The sequence below is a fragment of the Peromyscus californicus genome, unplaced genomic scaffold, assembly GCF_007827085.1.
Source record: "Peromyscus californicus insignis strain IS unplaced genomic scaffold, ASM782708v3 Scaffold_18__1_contigs__length_77618521, whole genome shotgun sequence".
NCBI classification, from domain to species: Eukaryota; Metazoa; Chordata; class Mammalia; order Rodentia; family Cricetidae; genus Peromyscus; species Peromyscus californicus.
In genome coordinates this window covers 39736076-39755745 of record NW_026294480.1, presented here as the reverse complement: position 1 = coordinate 39755745, position 19670 = coordinate 39736076, and the positions used below count along the sequence as shown (strand labels likewise).

General features: G+C 41.5%; 1 protein-coding gene across 2 annotated transcripts in view; it reads left to right on the top strand.

Annotated features, from left to right (window-relative positions):
• The window catches only part of Rab3c (RAB3C, member RAS oncogene family), a 220449-nt gene extending 204700 nt beyond the window's left edge, over positions 1–15749 (top strand). For both annotated transcript variants that reach the window (XM_052743276.1, XM_052743275.1), the window contains exon 5: positions 8027–15749. In XM_052743276.1, coding sequence (XP_052599236.1) covers positions 8027–8214 — 188 coding nt within the window. In that variant the 3' untranslated portion in view covers positions 8215–15749. The remainder of the gene's footprint in view (positions 1–8026) is intronic.
• Positions 15750–19670: the final 3921 nt, after the last annotated feature.

Below are 19670 nucleotides of genomic sequence, written 5' to 3'. Positions count from 1 at the left end.
CTCCTGACTTCCTCTTTTGCCTTTAATTACTTTCCAGTCACCCAGATTGGCTTTATTTGACAAGGAAGTGATAGCTGAAAGGAAGAATTCTAAAGACTGAGAACCTTTATCATCTTCTCCTCTGCCAAAGTCCAAAGAGCAAATTGTTTGCTTTTGGAGAATTTTTTTTCTAAATACAAACTCTCAAGAGAAGAGATGAATTAATTGTAATTTTCAGAATTTTTACGATAGAAAGAAAATTCACTTAAGTGAAGCTTCGCATAGCTTTTTTGTGTTTACTCTGGACAGGCAGAGCTGCCTGTGGATGGAGCTAGATTAGGATTTTGGAAAAATTTTCTGACTTTTAAGAATTGCTGTCTGGGTAAATTTGGTTAAAGTGACAGATACAGTTGCATGACAATGTCTTTATGAAAGCCATCGCTCTATAAAATAAATATATACCAATAATAATTGCTGAGCATTAAAGCATAGCTTAGAGTCCCCATAACTGTTGTCATGAAGCCAACAGAGGCTATTCTGTAACATTTGGGTCTAGCACTGACAGAAGACGTAAGATAGACATTAAGAATGTTCTGGAGGAAAAAGCATGGCCAGTGGAGCCAGACTTTAATCCTTGCCATGGGTTTCCATAGGTGTGACATCACTTCATTTCTCAACTGTGAAATGAATATTCTAAAGGTGCTACTTCATACAGTCTGGACCCAAAGCAGGGAAATCAATGTAAAAGGCATAGTACAATGATCCATAAAGATCCCCAAATGCGGATGTCACAATAAAACCTCGTTAGTTTGTTCTCTGCTGCTTGAAAATGTATTACATTCACTGCTCTGTTTCATGGGCATCTCTTACAAAAAAAAAAAAAAAAAAAAAGGTAACCTGCTAATTGATAATGCATATAAATGCTATTGCAAATTGAAAAATCCTATACAAAAACAGTTATTAATGTTCATGTTGACAGTTCATTAAGAGGCTAGGGTGGAAATTGTCTCCTTTATCATTAAAAGCCTAATGAAATGTTGAGGAGTTAGAAAGAAAATGTTTGATGGATTTAAGGGAACAAATTCTATTTGGAAAATGTGTGGCACTTATTTGCATACAAACAGTAGCTCTTGCGTTGTGAATGACCCTTATCTCTCTGAAAGCTAATCTGAGAGAAACTTGACTTTCTTAGACTTTAAGAGTTTTTATAATTTGAAGAAAAGCAAGAGCTATTAGTGGGAGTGAAACAATTCTATACTTCTTCCTATTCTGCAGAAACATCGCTCCTTACGGGTAAATAGGAATGCTTTAATTGTTTTAATATAACAAATTCTCTACGGAGCAAACCTGAAATGATATAATACTGAATTCCATGCTTGGTAAACTTCATTTAGAAATAATATAGCTGACAAATTATTTACAAGTTCAGTCACTTTATAACAAAGAACAAAGGAATAAGTGATTCTCTTCCCTTCCATTTCCAATCTACCAGCTTCTCCCAACCAATTAATAGCAATCAATCCTGTAATTAGCTAACATCTGCTGGACACCTGCTTCTACTAGATGCTGTGTTAAATGTTTCCAGGAATAGGGGGGAACCCCATATGGGGTGAACACTTTAACTGGAGAGCAAAATGTACCTAGTAGAGGGGACTGACAGGGAACGGAGAGTGACAGGCTCATTGGGTGCAGAATTCCTTCTGAGTATCATGAAGATGTTCTAGAATTAGATTTTAGTGGTAGTAAAACATTTTATCCTAAAGATGTGAATTATAACCTTCAAAATGACTAGAATGCTGAATTTTGCATTATATAACTTTTGTAACTGGTATAAAACATTAATTAAATCCCAAATATATACTAGAAAAGAATTACCAAGGAGCTGGAAATGTTCAGGGTGAGTTGGCTCACAAGGTAAGACCTTAGAGCTATTATCCAAGGGAACTCAGCACTTTCTGGAAGACTTCAAACTGAAAAGGCTACAGGGGATGAGCAAGTGATATAAATGATTAAATAAGTGAAGCAACCAGGTATGAGATTTAAACATGATTTGTTGTACATTAGATACATAGAAAAAATTTTTTTTTTTGCAAAAATAGTGGAATGCTTTTGACTTTCTCTTGAACAAAGATGCCCTTCTCTGTTTAACTTCCACTTTCCCACCAAAGATATAGACATGGGTACCAAGGAACCCACAGAAGGGTGCAAAGACAACTAACAATTGAAACACAGGTCTCATGTCAGGGATAACAGGAAGGGTGGGGCAGTGGTCAGCCAGAGAGAAGCTCTGTCAAGTATGTCAGACGCTGGCTCTTTGGGTTAAGGACGCCAGGGTTTAATGATCGTCCCAAGACTTGACTATACACCAGGAAAATCCTGATTAAAAGTTCAACAGTCTTGGGAGCAGATGTAACACTCAGCGAACTCTAGTTTGGTTGGGCAAAGAAAATGCAGGGTAGGGTTCAGAGAGGATTCAGGGAGACTCATATGTGAAGAGCCTCAGCGGGGTAGCCTTTGAGTCATTTACCAGACGTAGAAGGGACAAGCTTGGTAGAGGTAGAGGATTGGATAGGTAGGTGCAGGCCCGAGAGCTGGGGGAAGTCTGAGAAGGTGCAGAGTGAATGCCTATGGAACTTGGGGTTTTACTCAATGGAAAATGAGGAACGTCTACAGCCTGTGCAGACTCAACTCCAGCAAACTCAGGCAACCCCTTTCTTATCCGTGATGGAGCCTGAGTATTCCTGACTCTGAAGGAGGCTAAAGTAGAGTATGGAAGGTTAAGGGCAGGAAGGAGACCTTGTCTATGTAGGCCAGCATTCATCAACACTGTATGATGAGCCTTGCATCCGTTCTGAATCCCACCATTAAGCCTGGCTGGCAACCAGAACTCAGAGCCTGAAAAGACCTGTCCATTTTGCTATTGTCTATTTTTATCAACATTAGCCTTGGGCCGAGCTCCTGTTCCAGCTTCCGGCTGCTTTCTCTGGCCATTCTTCAGGGAATTGGGTCAAACCCTCATCCCCACCCCCTCCTAAAGTCTGTCTCCTGGCTGGGTCCCAACATGGGACCAGCTAATATGACAGTTGGTCCTGCTGCTTTGAAGCCCTGACTTGTGGCCCAACTGTCACCTGCCTGGCAGCCCAGTGGCCTTTGCCTGCAGCTCTGGTTCATCTGATTCCACAGGGAAAGTGAAGATGAGACCCTGTAGCCAACTCAATGAAGAAATAGAAGATAAGATGGGGAAAGAATCAAGAATGTAAACTATTGCCTGTTAGAAATGAAATGATTCGTTGCAGTACAGTTCTAGAAGTCACAGGGGAAGGGGGCACTATCATGATTTTTCTTTCAAACCTAAAAGGTCAGAGAGCCCAAATAGTGGTCAGGAATTCTTTCCTAGGATGAATAAAAAGACTGAAAAAAAAAAAACCTGCTGTAGTGAAGACAGAGTTTTACTATATGATGTTACTATTAACATGTGAGAGGAAATTTAGCATCATCTACAAAACTGAGTAAATTCACTGGACAACAGATCTGAGAAAGAAAAAGGTTTACTAGAACTGCGATTCTTACTGCTAACACAGGACAACCATGGAAGGGCACTGTGACATTTCAGTGCTTCTCATGACAGAGTGGCAGCCACCTCCGTGAACAGCGTGCTTTTAGCCTCATGGCCTTGCTTGTGTCCCTGTATGTAGGAGTCTGAAAAAGTCCAAGGCCTCTCTGAGCTTTGCTCCAAGGACCTTCAAGAAACAGGACCGAGAACCATGGCTGCAGGCCAGGCCTGTGTCACTAGCCGCAAGGCCCAGGGTTTGTGATGCCCCTGCTCACCAACGGTGTCCTTCCAGATAGCCAGCTGCTCCTTCCACTGTACAGAGGCCACAACAAATGGGCTGAACTGAATTAGTGTCTGGGTATGCCCATCGTGGGTTTTAGAAAGGTCAGGAGTTGTTCTTTCTACATCAGGCCCAGAACCCCAAGGCAGGGATGCGCTGGCTGGGGCATGCGCTCTTCTGTGTTTGGAGCACAGCTACCTCCGCCAGAGAGCGATTGAAAATGTTCTTCTACAGGAGGAATAGGAAAGCATGGCCAGCTCCCCACCCCCACCCCATGGTTCACTGAGACTGTCCACTGCTCAGCTGATGAAGACACGTGGCGTTAAAGTTACTAATTGTAGAGCATGGGGCATGAGGGGCAGGTATCCAGGGCAAGGAGCTAACAGGGTAACCTTGTCAGGGGATCTGTCAGACTTCCTGTGGCACCTTGCTCAACTTACATTCACTTTCCCCGGCAGTGAATTGGAAACAATCTTCAGGGTTTTCTAAGACCCTAAAACGGCTTCCTTGACTGGTGTGTGGCTTCTGCTTGTCTTGGTGGGGAAAGGCTTCCGAGGACAAGCTATTATGTTGAGGTAGCTGAGGTAAAAATACCAAGATACTGGGAGGTAAAACCAGAGAGTCCATGGAGCTTCTACAAGAATAAAGGCTCCAGCGTTTGAACTTGTGATTTTGAGTTGGAACATAATTTTGAACACGCTTGGACACAGGTATGGGACATAAATGGCTTCTCACATTTCCCCTGGACCTAAACAACTGAATAACACAATACTAAAAGCTGTGATTTTGATCCTGAGCTCCTACTGTTTAAACACTAGGCTTTATGGTAGATGTACACTGTTGGTCACTGAAAAGCAGTTTAATTTTCAGAACCTTTGGTAGCTGTACATCTCTAGGCCATAAGGAGATGTGGCTTCTGCAATCCCATTGGGTACTTTAAATTGTTAAAAGCAGGTGCTGTTTGGTTCACTTGCACTCTTAGGTCCATTTACTCACCTTCAAATCATTTAAATTAATGAAAGTGTATATGAATTACTAAGGACCCTAGAAGTGACCATTTAACTACAACAAAATAGTAGTCCCCTTGTCCGGACCCATGGAAAGTCAGGGAAGTCTGTAGGTGACCAATTGGTACTCCCTCTACCGTGTACCAGCCAACTAAGGGAATGTTTAAACAAATCACTCTCCCATGTTGGCCTTTCATTTCCTTCATCGGAAAACCAGAAGAATGAATGGTGCCTGATCATGGATGAAATGAGTTAAAAATATTCCAAGGGCTTTCAGCATTCTCCGTGATAGGATAACCACTAGATAAATGTCAGTTTGCTGTCACCAACGATGCCGTCATCACATATTCCAGCTTCTTTGACACCTTCACCCACATTTTCCCATTGGAGAGTCATCAGAATGCCATAAGACAGGCCAAGCAAGTATCCTAAGTCATGAACGTGGGCACTGAAACCATCATTTGCTCATAGCATCAGCTCTGGAATGTCAGACCAGCCAGGTGGCTCCGTTCGTGAAGGAACTCTCTGCCAAACCTGATGCCCTGAGTTCCACCCCCAGACCCACATGGTAGGAGAGAAGAGATTCTTGCTTGCTGTCCTCCATACATGTGCTACATACATGCACACTCACATACACCCATGACCACATACGATAAATGAATAAACAAAAACAATGAAGATTAAAAAAATACTAGCGTGTTGACAGTGGGCTGCCGAGGTACTTGGGCTGGTAGTCCCCACACTTTCATCCTAGTACGGCCTCCTTGCCATGCTGGAGAGATGAATGTTGTCATAGTACACAGGTCTCCTAGACACTCTCCACGGAGGAACCTTGTACTCCTAGGATCCCTCCATAATGTGGAGGAGTTCAGGGCATTTTTGATTTTGTGATCGGAGATGTTACTGTCCCCATCGTACACAGCAACAGCAGCAAGTGACTTAATGTCCAGACAAAGCACTTCCATTTGACCAAGGGGGGGGTGTGAATCCACATCTTTCCGCAATGGCTCCGTACTTCAAGTTGGGCACTTTCCCAATCACACTGGCATGTCACAGAAGCACTGGCTGAAATGATGGGGGAACTGAAACTGTCACTTGTCCTGACTTTGTCCCAAATTCAGAATTCTTTTTCCTCCAAAGTGTCAGCCAAAGATCTTGCATCCCCCACTGTGTTATTGGGATCTTCTGAAATGATGTCCGTCTCCATTGATCCTGAGAGGATGACATCACACCTAGAAAACAGCCAGCAAAAGAGCGCTGATAATTAAGCAATGACATCTGACATCATCCAGAGGGTGCCTGCCCTGCCTTGGTCTCGACCCAGGGACTGTGCTGACATTAGAAAATTCAGCACTGCCCACGCCACCTGGCCTTGTCTGTAGATAAAGAAGTGTCCACTGTAAGAGAATGACGTGATCACTGTGCAGACAGTAAAGCAATAACAAAGAAATGGATGCCGAAGATGGACTGAAATACCTTGGGCTGTTTTCTAGAACGTTACTCTACTGATGATTAACCTCCCGAGCCCCGCAATAACTCACTCGGATCATATCATGGCAGCAGCTAAGAGGCAGCTTGGGTTTAACCATCTGATCAAATGGCAGTGTCTAAAAATTAGAAATTTAACTCATGAAAATCATTTTCTCTTTCAATTCTCTTTCTTTAAGGAAATAAGTATGTTTTTTAGTTATTAAGGGGATTTGGACATAGATGTGAAGTATTTGGCTATTCTTTTTATTTTGGTTCCAGGAGCCAGGCATTTGAAAAAAAAAAAAAAAAATCACTGGATTTAATCATTCTGAATCTTTGTGTCTCTTCTGAGATAGGACCAGATGTAACCAGAAGGATTTATAGGGTGTAAAATTGAGAACGGATTAGAAAAGGCTTTCTGTGTTCTGCCCAACACATCCTAAATCAACATTCCCCCCAGCGGACCAGACCAATCTCTGGCTGGCCAAGTGGGGAAGTTGCCATGGCAACTGACTGGCAAGCCCAGCCAGTGGAATGTGAATGCAAACAATGGAATGATAACATTGTGTACAGAGCAGCCTACTGAGGCTGCTTCCAGCCAGGCACATCCCGGAAGAGGGAATTGGCCCCTCACTTCCTACCCTCTTGTAGCTTTGCTGCTCATTTGAAATTTACTGTTTCCTTTCTCATTGATTCAAAACTTTATTGCTATAGACAGACGGGTGAGGGAGAAGTCAGCCCCCACCAGATCGTCGTTGCAGCATTAGGAAGACCTACAGGGCTGTTGGATTAACACCTAGTTGAAAAGGTTGAAACAGGCCTGAGATAATTCCTGTGACTCTTTAGCGCCACCTCGTGTCGTGTTAAATACAGTACATGAAGCCTATTATAACTGGGCAGCCACTGAACAGACAGGAAAAAAGTTAGAACCTCATGATCCCTCTCTTGGTAGAATTCTCACAGTGTCTTTTCTAAACCTTCCACTAAAAGAGAAAAAGAAGAAAGAAAGAAATCTAATGACTGACAGAATGCAGAAATGAGAAAAGAATGAAAGTCAATGTCAGTTTTAGAAAAGACTGTAAGTGCTATGTGATGGCCAGACAAAACAACCTAAGAGGGAGTTGTATGGCTCCATTTACCCAGAAGGGGCAGTCTCGTGGCTGAGCAGAACAATAGTCACATTGTGGTGGCCAGGCTGACTCGGAAAAATATAGTACCCAAGTATACACCCCCCAACCACTGTCTCATGATTATGTCAGAAACGCCCAGTGCTGTGCTCTATTTATTATGTATACAGTGTTCTTCCTGCATGTATACCTGCAGGCCAGAAGAGGGCAGCAGATCTCATTACAGATGGTTGTGAGTCATCATGTGGTTGCAGGGAATTGAACTCTGGACCTCTGGAAGAGCAGTCAGTGCTCTTAACCACTGAGCCATCTCTCCAGCCCCAATGATACTCTTCTTAAAGATACTCTTGAGTTACTTTCAGAAAATCTCTTTGCCCTTGCTGATAGCATAAATGGACCAGTATCAACAAATGGGATGAGCATCACCAATCCCGCTTTATAACTCTCTCTTCATGTCTAGCCGCCATCTCAATCTAAACCACAGCATCTCCCATCCTCACCTCATTAACATTCAAAAACCACCTTCACTTCATCAACATTCACAACCCTCACTGAGTCCATTGAACTTCAGGAACGAGAAATGACGGAGCTATTTCTGTGTTTCCTCCAGGGTTTGAGTTTTTTGAAACCAGTGCCAAGGACAACATCAACGTGAAGCAAGCCTTTGAGCGCCTCGTGGACGTCATCTGTGACAAAATGTCAGAGAGCTTGGAGACCGACCCAGCTATCACCGCTGCAAAGCAGAGCACCAGACTCAAGGAAACACCTCCCCCACCTCAGCCCAACTGTGGCTGCTAATGTCTCCCACACAGGAGCTCCAAGTAGCTCCCCAGTGGCCAAGAAATAGCATTTATAAATGGTCTATTAGCCTTCACTTATACTGCCTAAGAATTATTTGAAGGAAGTCTTTGATGTCAGTGGCCCATATATGCATTCAAACCTTGAGCAATTTTCTGTGTTAATATGTGGCAAATTCGAGCTTACATTTGTAAGGAACTTTCATCTATAAACACCTGGTACTTGCATGTAACTTGTTATTTATTTGTCTTTTAGAATTTTTTTTGCAATTTTTTTTGTCAATTAAGCTATTGCTGAAACCTCAGACTATAATTTCACTGCACATAACTTTTGTGTCATGGATTCAAATCATGCTTCTCACTTGTATGGATGATGACTAGGGACCTCCTGTGTGTGTATGCTGTGAGCAGGGCGAGATGACAGGAACTTAGTTCGGCTGGAAAGGAAGTGGGACTTTTGCTCTTGATTGGAGACCCTACCAGAGGTCTGAGCAGTTTACTATTAGGAAATGTATATACATTGCACTTTCATTAATAATAATTGAAGGGTGTGTTGACTCTTTAAAAAAATGAAGAGGATGGGTGCAGTGGCACTGGGAGGCTGAGGCAGGAGGATGAATTAAAGAAAGCCTGAGCTACAATCCATAAAACTCTTATCATAAAAAAAAATAGAAAAGAAAATGAAATTGAAAAATGTTTCTAAGGCCCTTGCAAGTCAGTAACATGAATGTGACTGGATCCAGATAAAGAGCAGCCGAGGTCTGTGCACCCTACTGCAGGACTTAGCTTCCTACTGATTCTGCCCATGTCTGTCTGTGTGAGAGCAATGACCCATGAGGAGGCTTCTACCTAATGTCAGTCGTGCAACAAGTGCAGTAACAGGAGTGCCAGGAGTACAATCCCATGGCCTGAGTGGCCTCCATTCCTTAATGACCTGTCCCACTCCACAAAACACCACCATGGCTCTCTGGGGCCAGCACCAATTCTGGAAGAGAGACTGGCTTGATTCTCGGTCAGGGTCACTTCTCAGAAAAGGTAGGCCAACTTCCCAACCACTGCTCTCTGTTCCAGCATCAGCTAAGCTTTCCCACCTATTCAGAAAGCAACTGAATAACCTTCCCACAAATCCCACATTGAGGAAAAGATCATTTTTTATTGCCATGTTTTTCAGAGGATTTAGAATTCTAAAGCATGCTCTCATCATATAAACATGCTCAAGGTACACAGAAGATTCCAGAACTGAGTAGTACAGAAAACTGAAGCGCCACAGCAGTTGGAGAGAGGGAAAAGACACTTGGAACATCCAGTCTTTTCTTCCAGGTTTCCTGAAGACCATATAGAAATCATACACCAACAACAAATCTTACCCTCTGTGCCGAGTGCAGGGAGAGTCTCTACCTTCCAGAAGTATTTGTGGCTAGGATCTTCTGAAGACACCAGGCAGCCCAGCCTGAAGGACAGGACAGTTTCGTTAGGTGGACTTTTTCCTTTTGAGTGGTTGTGTAAAAGATCCAACCCCTCTTTCAAATCAGAGAAATATGTTGTGAAAGTATTTAACTCAAGCTTGCTGGCACAGCTACTGATAGGATAGTATGTGCACATTTTCTTTTCATCTGTTTAGTTTCAAACTTATAAATTAGTGGTAAGTTTCCATTTGGATACCCAGAGGAGCAAGCCTTGGCTCACCAAAGATAAGAAGACACTAATGTCTTATTAAATTTTAATGACACCTAGATTCAAAAATCATAGAAATTAATGTGATGAAGAAGAGAGAAGCAGGGGGCATAAAGTTGGATTTCTTTGCAGTCGTTATGTATTCATATGGCATTGTCCTATTTCTCCAACCAGGGCCGGAAGGTGGCCATGTTGAATACTATACACATCAAAATCATTTCTACAGTCTAATACAAAACAATAAAGCCAGGAAGCTTGGGCCTCCTTGTTTTCATGCATATGAAGAGTGTAAAAGGCCTTGCTCAGGTACTTTAAATGGCTTCTTCAGAAAAATGGTGTGTGTGTGTGTTATAAACTGAGAACAGGTAAGAGAGAAAGGGTCACATTAGCTTATTTGAAAATTCCCTGAAGAACTGGTTGAAACTGACCGACTGAAGCCAAGTGCTCACTCACACACTTTATCAGAAACCCCGAAGTTAGACCATTGGAAGCTAGTCAGTGAGCAAAGGGGCAGCAGTAACCCTAGTGTTGTTGCCCCCAGAACATGCCACACCTATTTCCCAAACTCCCATGGAAACATAGTCTTCCCAGTTGATTTTAAGATATGAAATTCCCATACTGCAGGGTATCTCATCCCAAAAATTCAATAAAAATTTCCAGAGAGACTTGTCACTAAAAGAGAAGGCTGCCTATGTTCTTGCCATGACCCTGGAGGAGAGAAGTCACCATTCCTCATGCCATCAAGATATCTTGGTTGTAAAATCAAATTTGGCAAGTGGAAACCGGATAATAGAACATCCATAAGCCTTGGGCTCTACAGCTTATCCATTCTAACACCATAATCCTAAGAGTTTTCAACCTTTGGCCACTACGTACATATGTACACACTACACACTACACCTCCTGCCATCAACCTAAGTATGCATAGATCCTTCTGACCAATGACCTGGCTGAAGTCGTATCTAAAAAGATGTTTAAAACTACATACTTGTCTTCATTTGTAGGTCTTAGACATCATTTCTTGTTGTCTCTGATGCAATTAAGTTAGTATCTTAAGCGTGTCTTCCCCTTCCTCTGTGGTCACTTGGGCACCCTTGCACATTCAATAGCTTTTAGAACTGAATCCCAATTGCTTCAGGAACCGCCCTCCCCGCCCCCCAGAGCTCTGGTGTTGGTTCATCCCTTTCCCTTCGCCTAAGCAGCCACCTTGAAGTGTGAATGGATGTGGGAGGTTCACAAGGTGTCCTCAGTCTCAAGAAGGCAAGCTAAACCATAAGCATCACTTCTCGGGGCTCAAAGGAAGAAGTACTTTAGAACAATGACTCAGTTCCCTATTGTTTCCCCCCTTTAAACAGCATCTACTGCCAGCATGAGCATCTAATGACTACAAGGGACAAGAGATTTGTGAAGGTCCTCCTGGGGGCCACTTAAAAGTTTCGTAGTGCTTGCTACCAGGTAAATAAGTACTGAAGTTTGTATTAGAAGAGGACCTATGAGGATGCTTCAGTTGTACTGATAAATGTGGACTATAAACTCTACAAAATTGCAACACTTATGCAAGACATCAGTGTGTTCAATTAGAAATGCATTTATTTTACTTACTTCACTCATACCCAGATTCATTTATTCAGCACGTTTATCATTTTTTTAAAGCATCTAACTTAAGCTTCTAATTTTAATTATGTCTGTGACAACAATAATTTTAAAACACAATGCATTCCATTACTAACTGAACTTCCACTAAACAGCATTAACTTCAGAGTGGTTCATTGACATGCTTTATCTGTCAGAGTGGGTGGCTAGGTTTGTCCTTTGGTTTTTTAGTTATTTGTGTGGCGTGTGTGGGACTGTATTAAAAATGTATCTAAACGCTATCAAGCTTAACTAAGCTGAGATAGCAGCTGCGTATGAAAAAAAAAAAATGGTTACATGAATGATTTTAGAAACATGACCCAAACTATCCTAGACTGAAAAGTTAATGTTTGTTGCTACTCTTAATTGCAATGTTGGAATGTTTAATCAGATACCTTTTGGTGTGCTTGCAAACTGGCCCATCTGTCTAGGGGAACTGTCTTTGTCAAAATTTTAGTCTTCTTGACAGACCCTGGAACTTCCTTTGTGTGCACTCTCAGTGTGGTATGTCAGGGTGCTACCCGAGTACTAGACCCAGAAGGCCTTTCTGCTCACTCTGAATGGTCCAGTGTCCACCGATCTGCCTGTTAGTGGATGCTACCTATACTTTAGATGTCTGTCGGTAGAATGGAGAAGTCTCCTTGGTATGCTCAACCTTTCAATAGTCAAACCAGCTTTTTGGAGTTATTTATATTGTATGTGATTTTTTTTTTATTTCTAGAAATCAGTTAAAATGTAAACCTATTTTACACCCTTGAGTTTAATTAGGACAAATTAGGTAAGATAAATTTGGATAAAGTTTATGAACAGATAGGGGAAAAATCTTTGCCTTTATACTGCACCTAAAGGGCTCTAGATCCTAGACATATAGTATTCCCTAATGGGGGGAAATAAGTAGTGAGGATTTATATAAAATTTGCCTACTTATTGTTAGTGGTATTTCATAAGTAAATGTAATTTTAAACCATTCTAAAAATGCTTGGCACTCCCATAAAACAACTTCCTACAGTGTATTGACATATTTACAGCTGGGACACACTCATACCACTACCCCGCTCATCACACACTTGCAAACACTGACATCTTTTTTGGTGAAGAGAAAATCCCCATTGATGGCACTTTCTCCATGCAGGGAAAAGGGGGCATTTTGCTATGCACCATCTGTAACTCACATCTTACTTAAAAGTTCAATGAAACGAATTCTTCATGTGGATTTGCTTAGTCTGTGGCCATGCCTTCTAAAACAGAGAGGGTGGAGAGAAAGTGCATTTTGCAAACATTGGAGGTAACAGAAATGAATCGTCTCAAAACCGCACCTGAAGTGGAGTATTAGGAGTAGATCATGTAGCTAAGGACACATTAGACTTTATTGTTGCATGGTCATTTTATACTTCCAGATTTTTAAAAAATCATTTAGGCTATTTTAAAAGCACTATCCTTACGGAATGTCACCAAGTCTCACCTTTAATTTCCCCTCAGCAATTGGTGGTGGTGGACTTTCCATCAGTTATTACTTGCTGAAATGAGGCTGTGGACTACCTGTGTATTTCATTCACTTGTGCTCATTTTTCCTTCATTGTGGACAGCTGAGAGTTGCTGTGGCTTTTTTATGTAGTGGAAATATCACCATATTACTGTCATTTGTGGCTAAGGATTGCTTAGGTTCATGAATGCTGTTCTCATAAACACAGATAGTACATGAGCCGAGTGTCTATCTGGCCTGTCAGGGATGTAAGCATGACCTGTATTTTACTAGTGAGTCCGTAATCCTTGTCAAAGTGAAGCTTGAGGATCGTCTGGTGTGTCGATGTGATGATTTTTCCACGCATTGTTTCAGCATCCCTAGAAAGCGTGATGAATGGGAACTGTCCTGTAATTCCTGTTAATATATTGTTAATGTCAGATGTGACGTGGTGCCATTCAACTGTCCAAATGTACAACTACTTAATGGTGTTTGTAGAACTGAAATGTCGTAAATGTTGCATGAAGTATGTTCTAAAAAATAGATTTGTTTTCTATTTTCAACACCTCAGAATTGAGGGTTCATGGGCCAATAAGTGCAATATTTAATGACTTACTCAGTGTATATAAACTAGTGTGAAAGTGAGTTCTGATGAATGTGTGAGTTGCTTTGATAGCCATGTGCTTACTCAAATGATTTCTTGTAGAAGTATTTGTCCAGTGGTGCAATTTAGACAGTAAAAATTTTACTGGCACCATGGGAATCTCCTCTGTGCCTACTGAAAAGTATCTTTTTTTCCCATTTATAAACATTTAGTATTCCCAAACATTTAGTATCTGAAAACACATTGTCAGTTTTATCTTTTAGAATTGTGGGCTTCATTTCCAAGAAAGAATGCTGTGAGTTTGTTTTATAAAAATATTCACCTCTATAGCTCAGAATTTTCCCTAATCTTCATACAAGAGTGTATCAAGCAGCTAATTTAGATACCTAAGAAAAATATGCATATCCAGAAGTCACCTTTTCTCCTCAGGAAAGTTGATCACATGTTCCGTCTGCAGAAACGCTCCACTCTTGTATTGTATATATATATATGTTTTATTGTTGCTTAATCTTGTTCTTTGTTTGCGAGCTCAGCAATGTCAGCCTTGGGATCTCTTAGCATTATCAGTGTCTTTTTAGTTTGTAGATAATGTTATATCCACCTTCAACTCTCAATTGTCCACAATGCTGATATAAAAGAAAGAAAAATTAATCAAACTCCTTAACCCGTTTTGAATGTTATTATACACACACACACACACACACACACACACACACACATTAAAACTCTAGTTGGATTATCACAGTTAAACATATTTATGTATATGAAAGTTAAGCTAGATCACCACTTTAATTTCCTATTTGCTATATTAATTATTAAGGTAAAGCCTAATTTTAGCAGTCTTCATTTTCTCTCATGATTGTAGCAATCCATTATACCTTTAGGAAGCGTGGTTTAGTCACTGAAATCAATGGAGTGCAGTTGGTTCCAGACGCCATGCCTACCCGTACACAGTAACCATTCTGCTCTCTTTATGACATCTGACCAGAGGTTGACATATGAAGAGTGCCAATCATATTCAGTGATGCTGAGTTGTGTGGGCAATATGGGGCCCATATGTCATTGTGCCAGATAGGAAGTTGTACTCATCTCTCAAAACCCACTGGAGAAGTGAGGTGAAAGTGGTGGGTGGAAGATGGAGATAGCGAAGATTTAGTGCCAAATTAAAAGGAAAATCAAAGTAGAAGCAGGTAGCTGACCACAGAATGATGATTTATGAGTGTAGTTAAATGTTTCATTTGTTGTCACATGGTCACTGATGGCCCCGTGCTCAGCACTGTGGGAATCCAACACGGAAGAAGTATGGTAAAAGTAGATGGTGCAGTCTAAGTGGTAGACTATGGCAGCATATAGGAGCCAAAAAATGGAGAATTATAATAACGAGACGAGTCAAAGGTGGCTCCTATGCGGGGCCATGATCCTGGGAAGAATGAGGTGGTGAGGAGATTGTGCCAAGCGTGCCAATGCAAAAAGCCACAGTGTGTTCCCTGTGAGTGGAAGGGTGACAGAGTTAGCAACTATGGAGACTGAAACCCACAAATTACCCAACTTAGCTCTCTGCATTCTGATCTCCCTGGAGAAGGCAAGCTGCTACATCATTGTATCCCCCTGCACTGAGTAGCCTCAGCTCAGCCACAAAACACAACCGCTTTCAAGCCACTTCAGACCAGTTAATTTAGACATTTGCCAACGAAGCAAACCACAAGACATTGCCTAACCTGACGTCCCCCAGGCAGATATGTGTTCAGACTTTTCTGTAGCTCTGGTTTTGTTTAGGGGCATTGAACAATGCACAAAGAAAGACTCTCCTTTGCGACCAGGTACTTTGGTCTCCTTCTTGGTGATGACACTGTGGAACTTTCCTTGAGACAATATTTAATGCTTTCTTATAGTGATTGTGATGTTTAGTTGAAAACTACCGCTGCATAGCAAGTATCGTGACTCTTCCTGTGTCCACAGAAGCTCTTGTCTGAGTTTAAAGCTATAAAGCGTATTCACATTGTGAAATTATTATTATTACTATTGAAATTAATTGTGTAAAAAATGGTATGTGCTCTGTTAGGTATCTAGTTTATGTGTGAATTCTGTATGGAAAGTGGTTTTGTTCTCTGAGTTTATCTTGTTTTATTTTTTGAAGATTACAATAAATATCTAAGAGACTATATTCCTGAAATTCCCAGCCTTAGCCTAATGACTCTTTTAAAATCTTTCGGCCGGGCGGTGGTGGCGCACGCCTTTAATCCCAGCACTCGGGAGGCAGAGCCAGGCGGATCTCTGTGAGTTCGAGGCCAGCCTGGACTACCAAGTGAGTTCCAGGAAAGGCGCAAAGCTACACAGAGAAACCCTGTCTCGAAAAACCAAAAAAAAAACGTTATTATCTCTGTGAGTTCGAGGCCAGCCTGGTCTCCAAAGAGAGTTCCAGGAAAGGCGCAAAGCTACACAGAGAAACCCTGTCTCGAAAAACCAAAAAAAAAAAAAAAAAAAAAAAAAAAAAAAAAAAAATCTTTCAATGTACAGTGTATTATGTTTGGTTTAGGGGTGTTCTGTCTTTACTTCTTATGACCATTAATGTTCCTCATTAATAAACCTACACATAACACTGAGACCCTGAACCTAGGACAGAGAGTGAATATGTATTTATTTAGGGCTATTTGTGTCCAATGTATGAATTTGGACCTAAGTACAGGAGTGATTTCCAATAATTATAATCTCTTAAAGTAGACAACATTTTATCCAACTTGACTGTTGTAGAGTTACAAAGCCCTTCACTGTAGGATAAAGACCTACCAGGGGAAAAATTCACCTCTGCTACCCAAGACCACAGGTTCCTGTATCAGAAGCCTAGAGACCTCATAATCATTTTAACAACTGTTGCTACAGTCCTCGAGGATGGCATGTGGATGGGCTGTGGTCTACCTGGCTTCTATCACTGTGTTAAGCCCCATGACCAAAAGCAGCTTAAGGAAAGACGTATTTCAGCTTACAACTTAAGAGTCCATCACAAAAGGGAATCAGGACAGAAACTCAAGGCATGAACTGAAGCAAAAGCCATGAAGGGTTGCTGCTTAACTAGCTTGCTCTACATGGTTGGCTCAGCCTGCACTTTATAGAACCATCTGCCCAGGATCATCTGCCTGGGTGTGGCACCAGCATCAGTGAGGCTCACATCAATCAAGAAAATGTACTACAGACTTACCTACATGCATCTGATGGAGGCATTTCTCAACTGAGGTTCTTCTTCCCAGATAACTCTAGCGTGTGTCAAGTTAACCGGTTAAAGTTAGGCAGAACAGGATGCATGAGTAAAGTGGACATCATGTGATCCACATAAGTCTGATGGTAGAGACATTCCGAATGCTTTTCAGATTTTCTTTAACTGTGAGCCTCGGGGCACGATGCAGCTGCTGGGACCAGTTTATCCGTAACCCAGCAAATGCATCAGCAATGTCTGGATTCCTTGGGAATCACGTGTTATCAGCTGGGTTAGTTCTCCAGATCCTCTTCCAAACAAGCCTCTTGGGGCCATTTGCAGGACTTTGCCCTGAAAATTAACTGAGTAGGTCACAGGAAGAGCCACACGATCAAATTAACAAACTATGCTGTACTTGGTGCGGGAGGATCATGTTCCTTGGTAAACAAAGCAGGGAGCCTAGAAGAAATAAAAGAAGAAGAAATTAAGGGATTAGCAGTCATATTATTAACAAACTTTAACAGAACTCATTCTCCTGTTAATTTCTTGTTATTTATGAAAATACATACAGTGAGACCCGTCCCTCAAAGAGCTCATGCAATTGTAATGGAGAATGCTGTTAATATGAATAACTCACCCTAGTTTGCAAACTTAATATTCACTAATATAAGTGCATATAAATAATTGAAATGAACATTGGAAAACTTTTCATGTCAGCAGAACTTGCAAGGATTCCCTTTGAAATATTATAAAATATATACTTTTAGACACTAGACCCTACATGCCAAGAAACTAAAACAAACTCTAATCATGGTAAGATCCCAGAAGCACTGCATATTTCTGGCTCATTCTGAACCTTTTTATTAAACTGAATACAACTAGTTTTAGCAGTAGCACATCTTCACTCTCAACCCATCATACCGTCCTAGCTTTGACTTACTCTATGAAAGTGAAGCCATTACCTATGTATTCCTTTGTCAATCGCACATAGACACAGGTGCGGAATAGAACATACTTATCCTCTAAGAAGACGCTTACTCATTCTCTCCTTTGCTTCCTACTGGACTAGAAGAAGACTTTTTAATTAAAAGCCATGATTGGTCTTTGGTCCTTGAGCTCTTCTGGAGGATGCCCTGTCTCTTGTTTCTTCTTCAACTTCTTACCCCTTCACCACATAATCCGAAGGATGTTTAGTGGACAGAGTCAACTTCGACTCTTTTCCCTAACCTACTGATTATTTTTTTATTTCCTACCTTTAACCCCCCATCTATTGTTAATCCTTAGGTCCCCGAGAGCCACAGTTTCTTACTTCATATCAACTTCAAATTGAAACAATTTGAACCCAAACTCCTATCTTCTATTTTAATGTGATACCCCCCTCTTAAAACAGACTTCTGCTGATTAAATGAAAGAAAGACAAAGGCTATAAAAATACAGTCTTTGCGAGCATTGGAGGAAAATCTGTATTAATATTTCAAAACAATATCCTACTAAGAAGCGATTATAATAGGATTTGGTAGTGTTGGTGAGAGCTTAAACAGAAGCTGCGGTGTCTATGACAATAACCAAGTCGACATAATGAGATGAAGGGGAGTGTTTCAAGAGCACGAAGAGTTACCTGGGAATTAGGGCACTCTGTATTTGTCAGTAACTAAGAAAGGCAAACTCACAAGAAAACTCAGAAAGAGAATGGTGCTCTGATTGGCATACAGCTTTCTCCTCCAAAACTCATGATGAAATCCAGTGCTCATTGGTGAGGTGGTAAAAAGCATAGAAACCTAACCTGACTGTATTCAGAGGTGGGCATTTGGGAGGTGACTGGGATTGAATAAGGACAGTAAGGTGTAGCCCCATGGTTGAATACTAGTGGCTTTATGAAAGGACATGAAAGATGTGTGTGCTCTCTGCTTCTGGTCATTGGATGATTTTTGTCACCCTGGGGCTCTGGCAATAAGCAATCATCAGATAAGGATTCTCAACTGTGAACTAAAATGAAACCTCTTTTCTTTGTAACTTACCCAATCTGTAGTATTGTCCCATTAGCAACAGAAAAACAAGCTGAGACAAATGACCACAGAGATGGACAGGGACTCAATTAAGAGTGGTACCAAAGCCAAGGGATACGAAAGCTTTGAGGGTTGTCAAGATAGCTCAGTGGTTAAAGATGCTCACTAGTAAACCTGATGACCTAAGTCCAACCCTGTGATCTATGAGGAAAGGAGAGAACTGACTTCCACAAATTGTCCCCTTGCCCTCCTTTTCTGTGACATGGCATATCACACACACACACACACACACACACACACACACACACACACACACACACATACACACACACACACACACACAAGAAAAAATAAATAGGAGAGATGAAAGTTTTGAGAAGGGAGTGATCTACATTTTCATTTGATAACCAGGCATGGTGGTACACGGCTTAGTCCCAGCACTCTGGGGGCAGAGCCATGTAGATCTCTGTCAGTTCAAGGCTGGTTTGGTCCATATAGCAAGTCTAAGGCTATCCAGTGAAACTCACTAAAATCCTATCTTTAAAAAAAAACAACCAACTTGACAAGAACAATTTTAGGGTAAGATAAGTAGGGAAGACATGCTATATTGGGTGGGAAACCAGATGGGACTAAAAAGAGACATAGTGCCACTAGCTATTGATACTAAATATCCCCAAGAAATCTACACGGTGACAGCCTGGTCCCAGCTGGTCAGTGTGTTGAGAGGTAATAGAGTTAGGGCCTAGTGGAAAGGGGTCATGTAATTGAGGTTGGCCTTGAAGGGGATTTGGGGATCCCAGCCCCTCCTTGCTTTCTGCTCCCCTTTGCTGTAAAGTGAGCCGCTTTCCTTCACCACAGACTCAGTCCCGAAGCTGCTGGCCGAGTAACT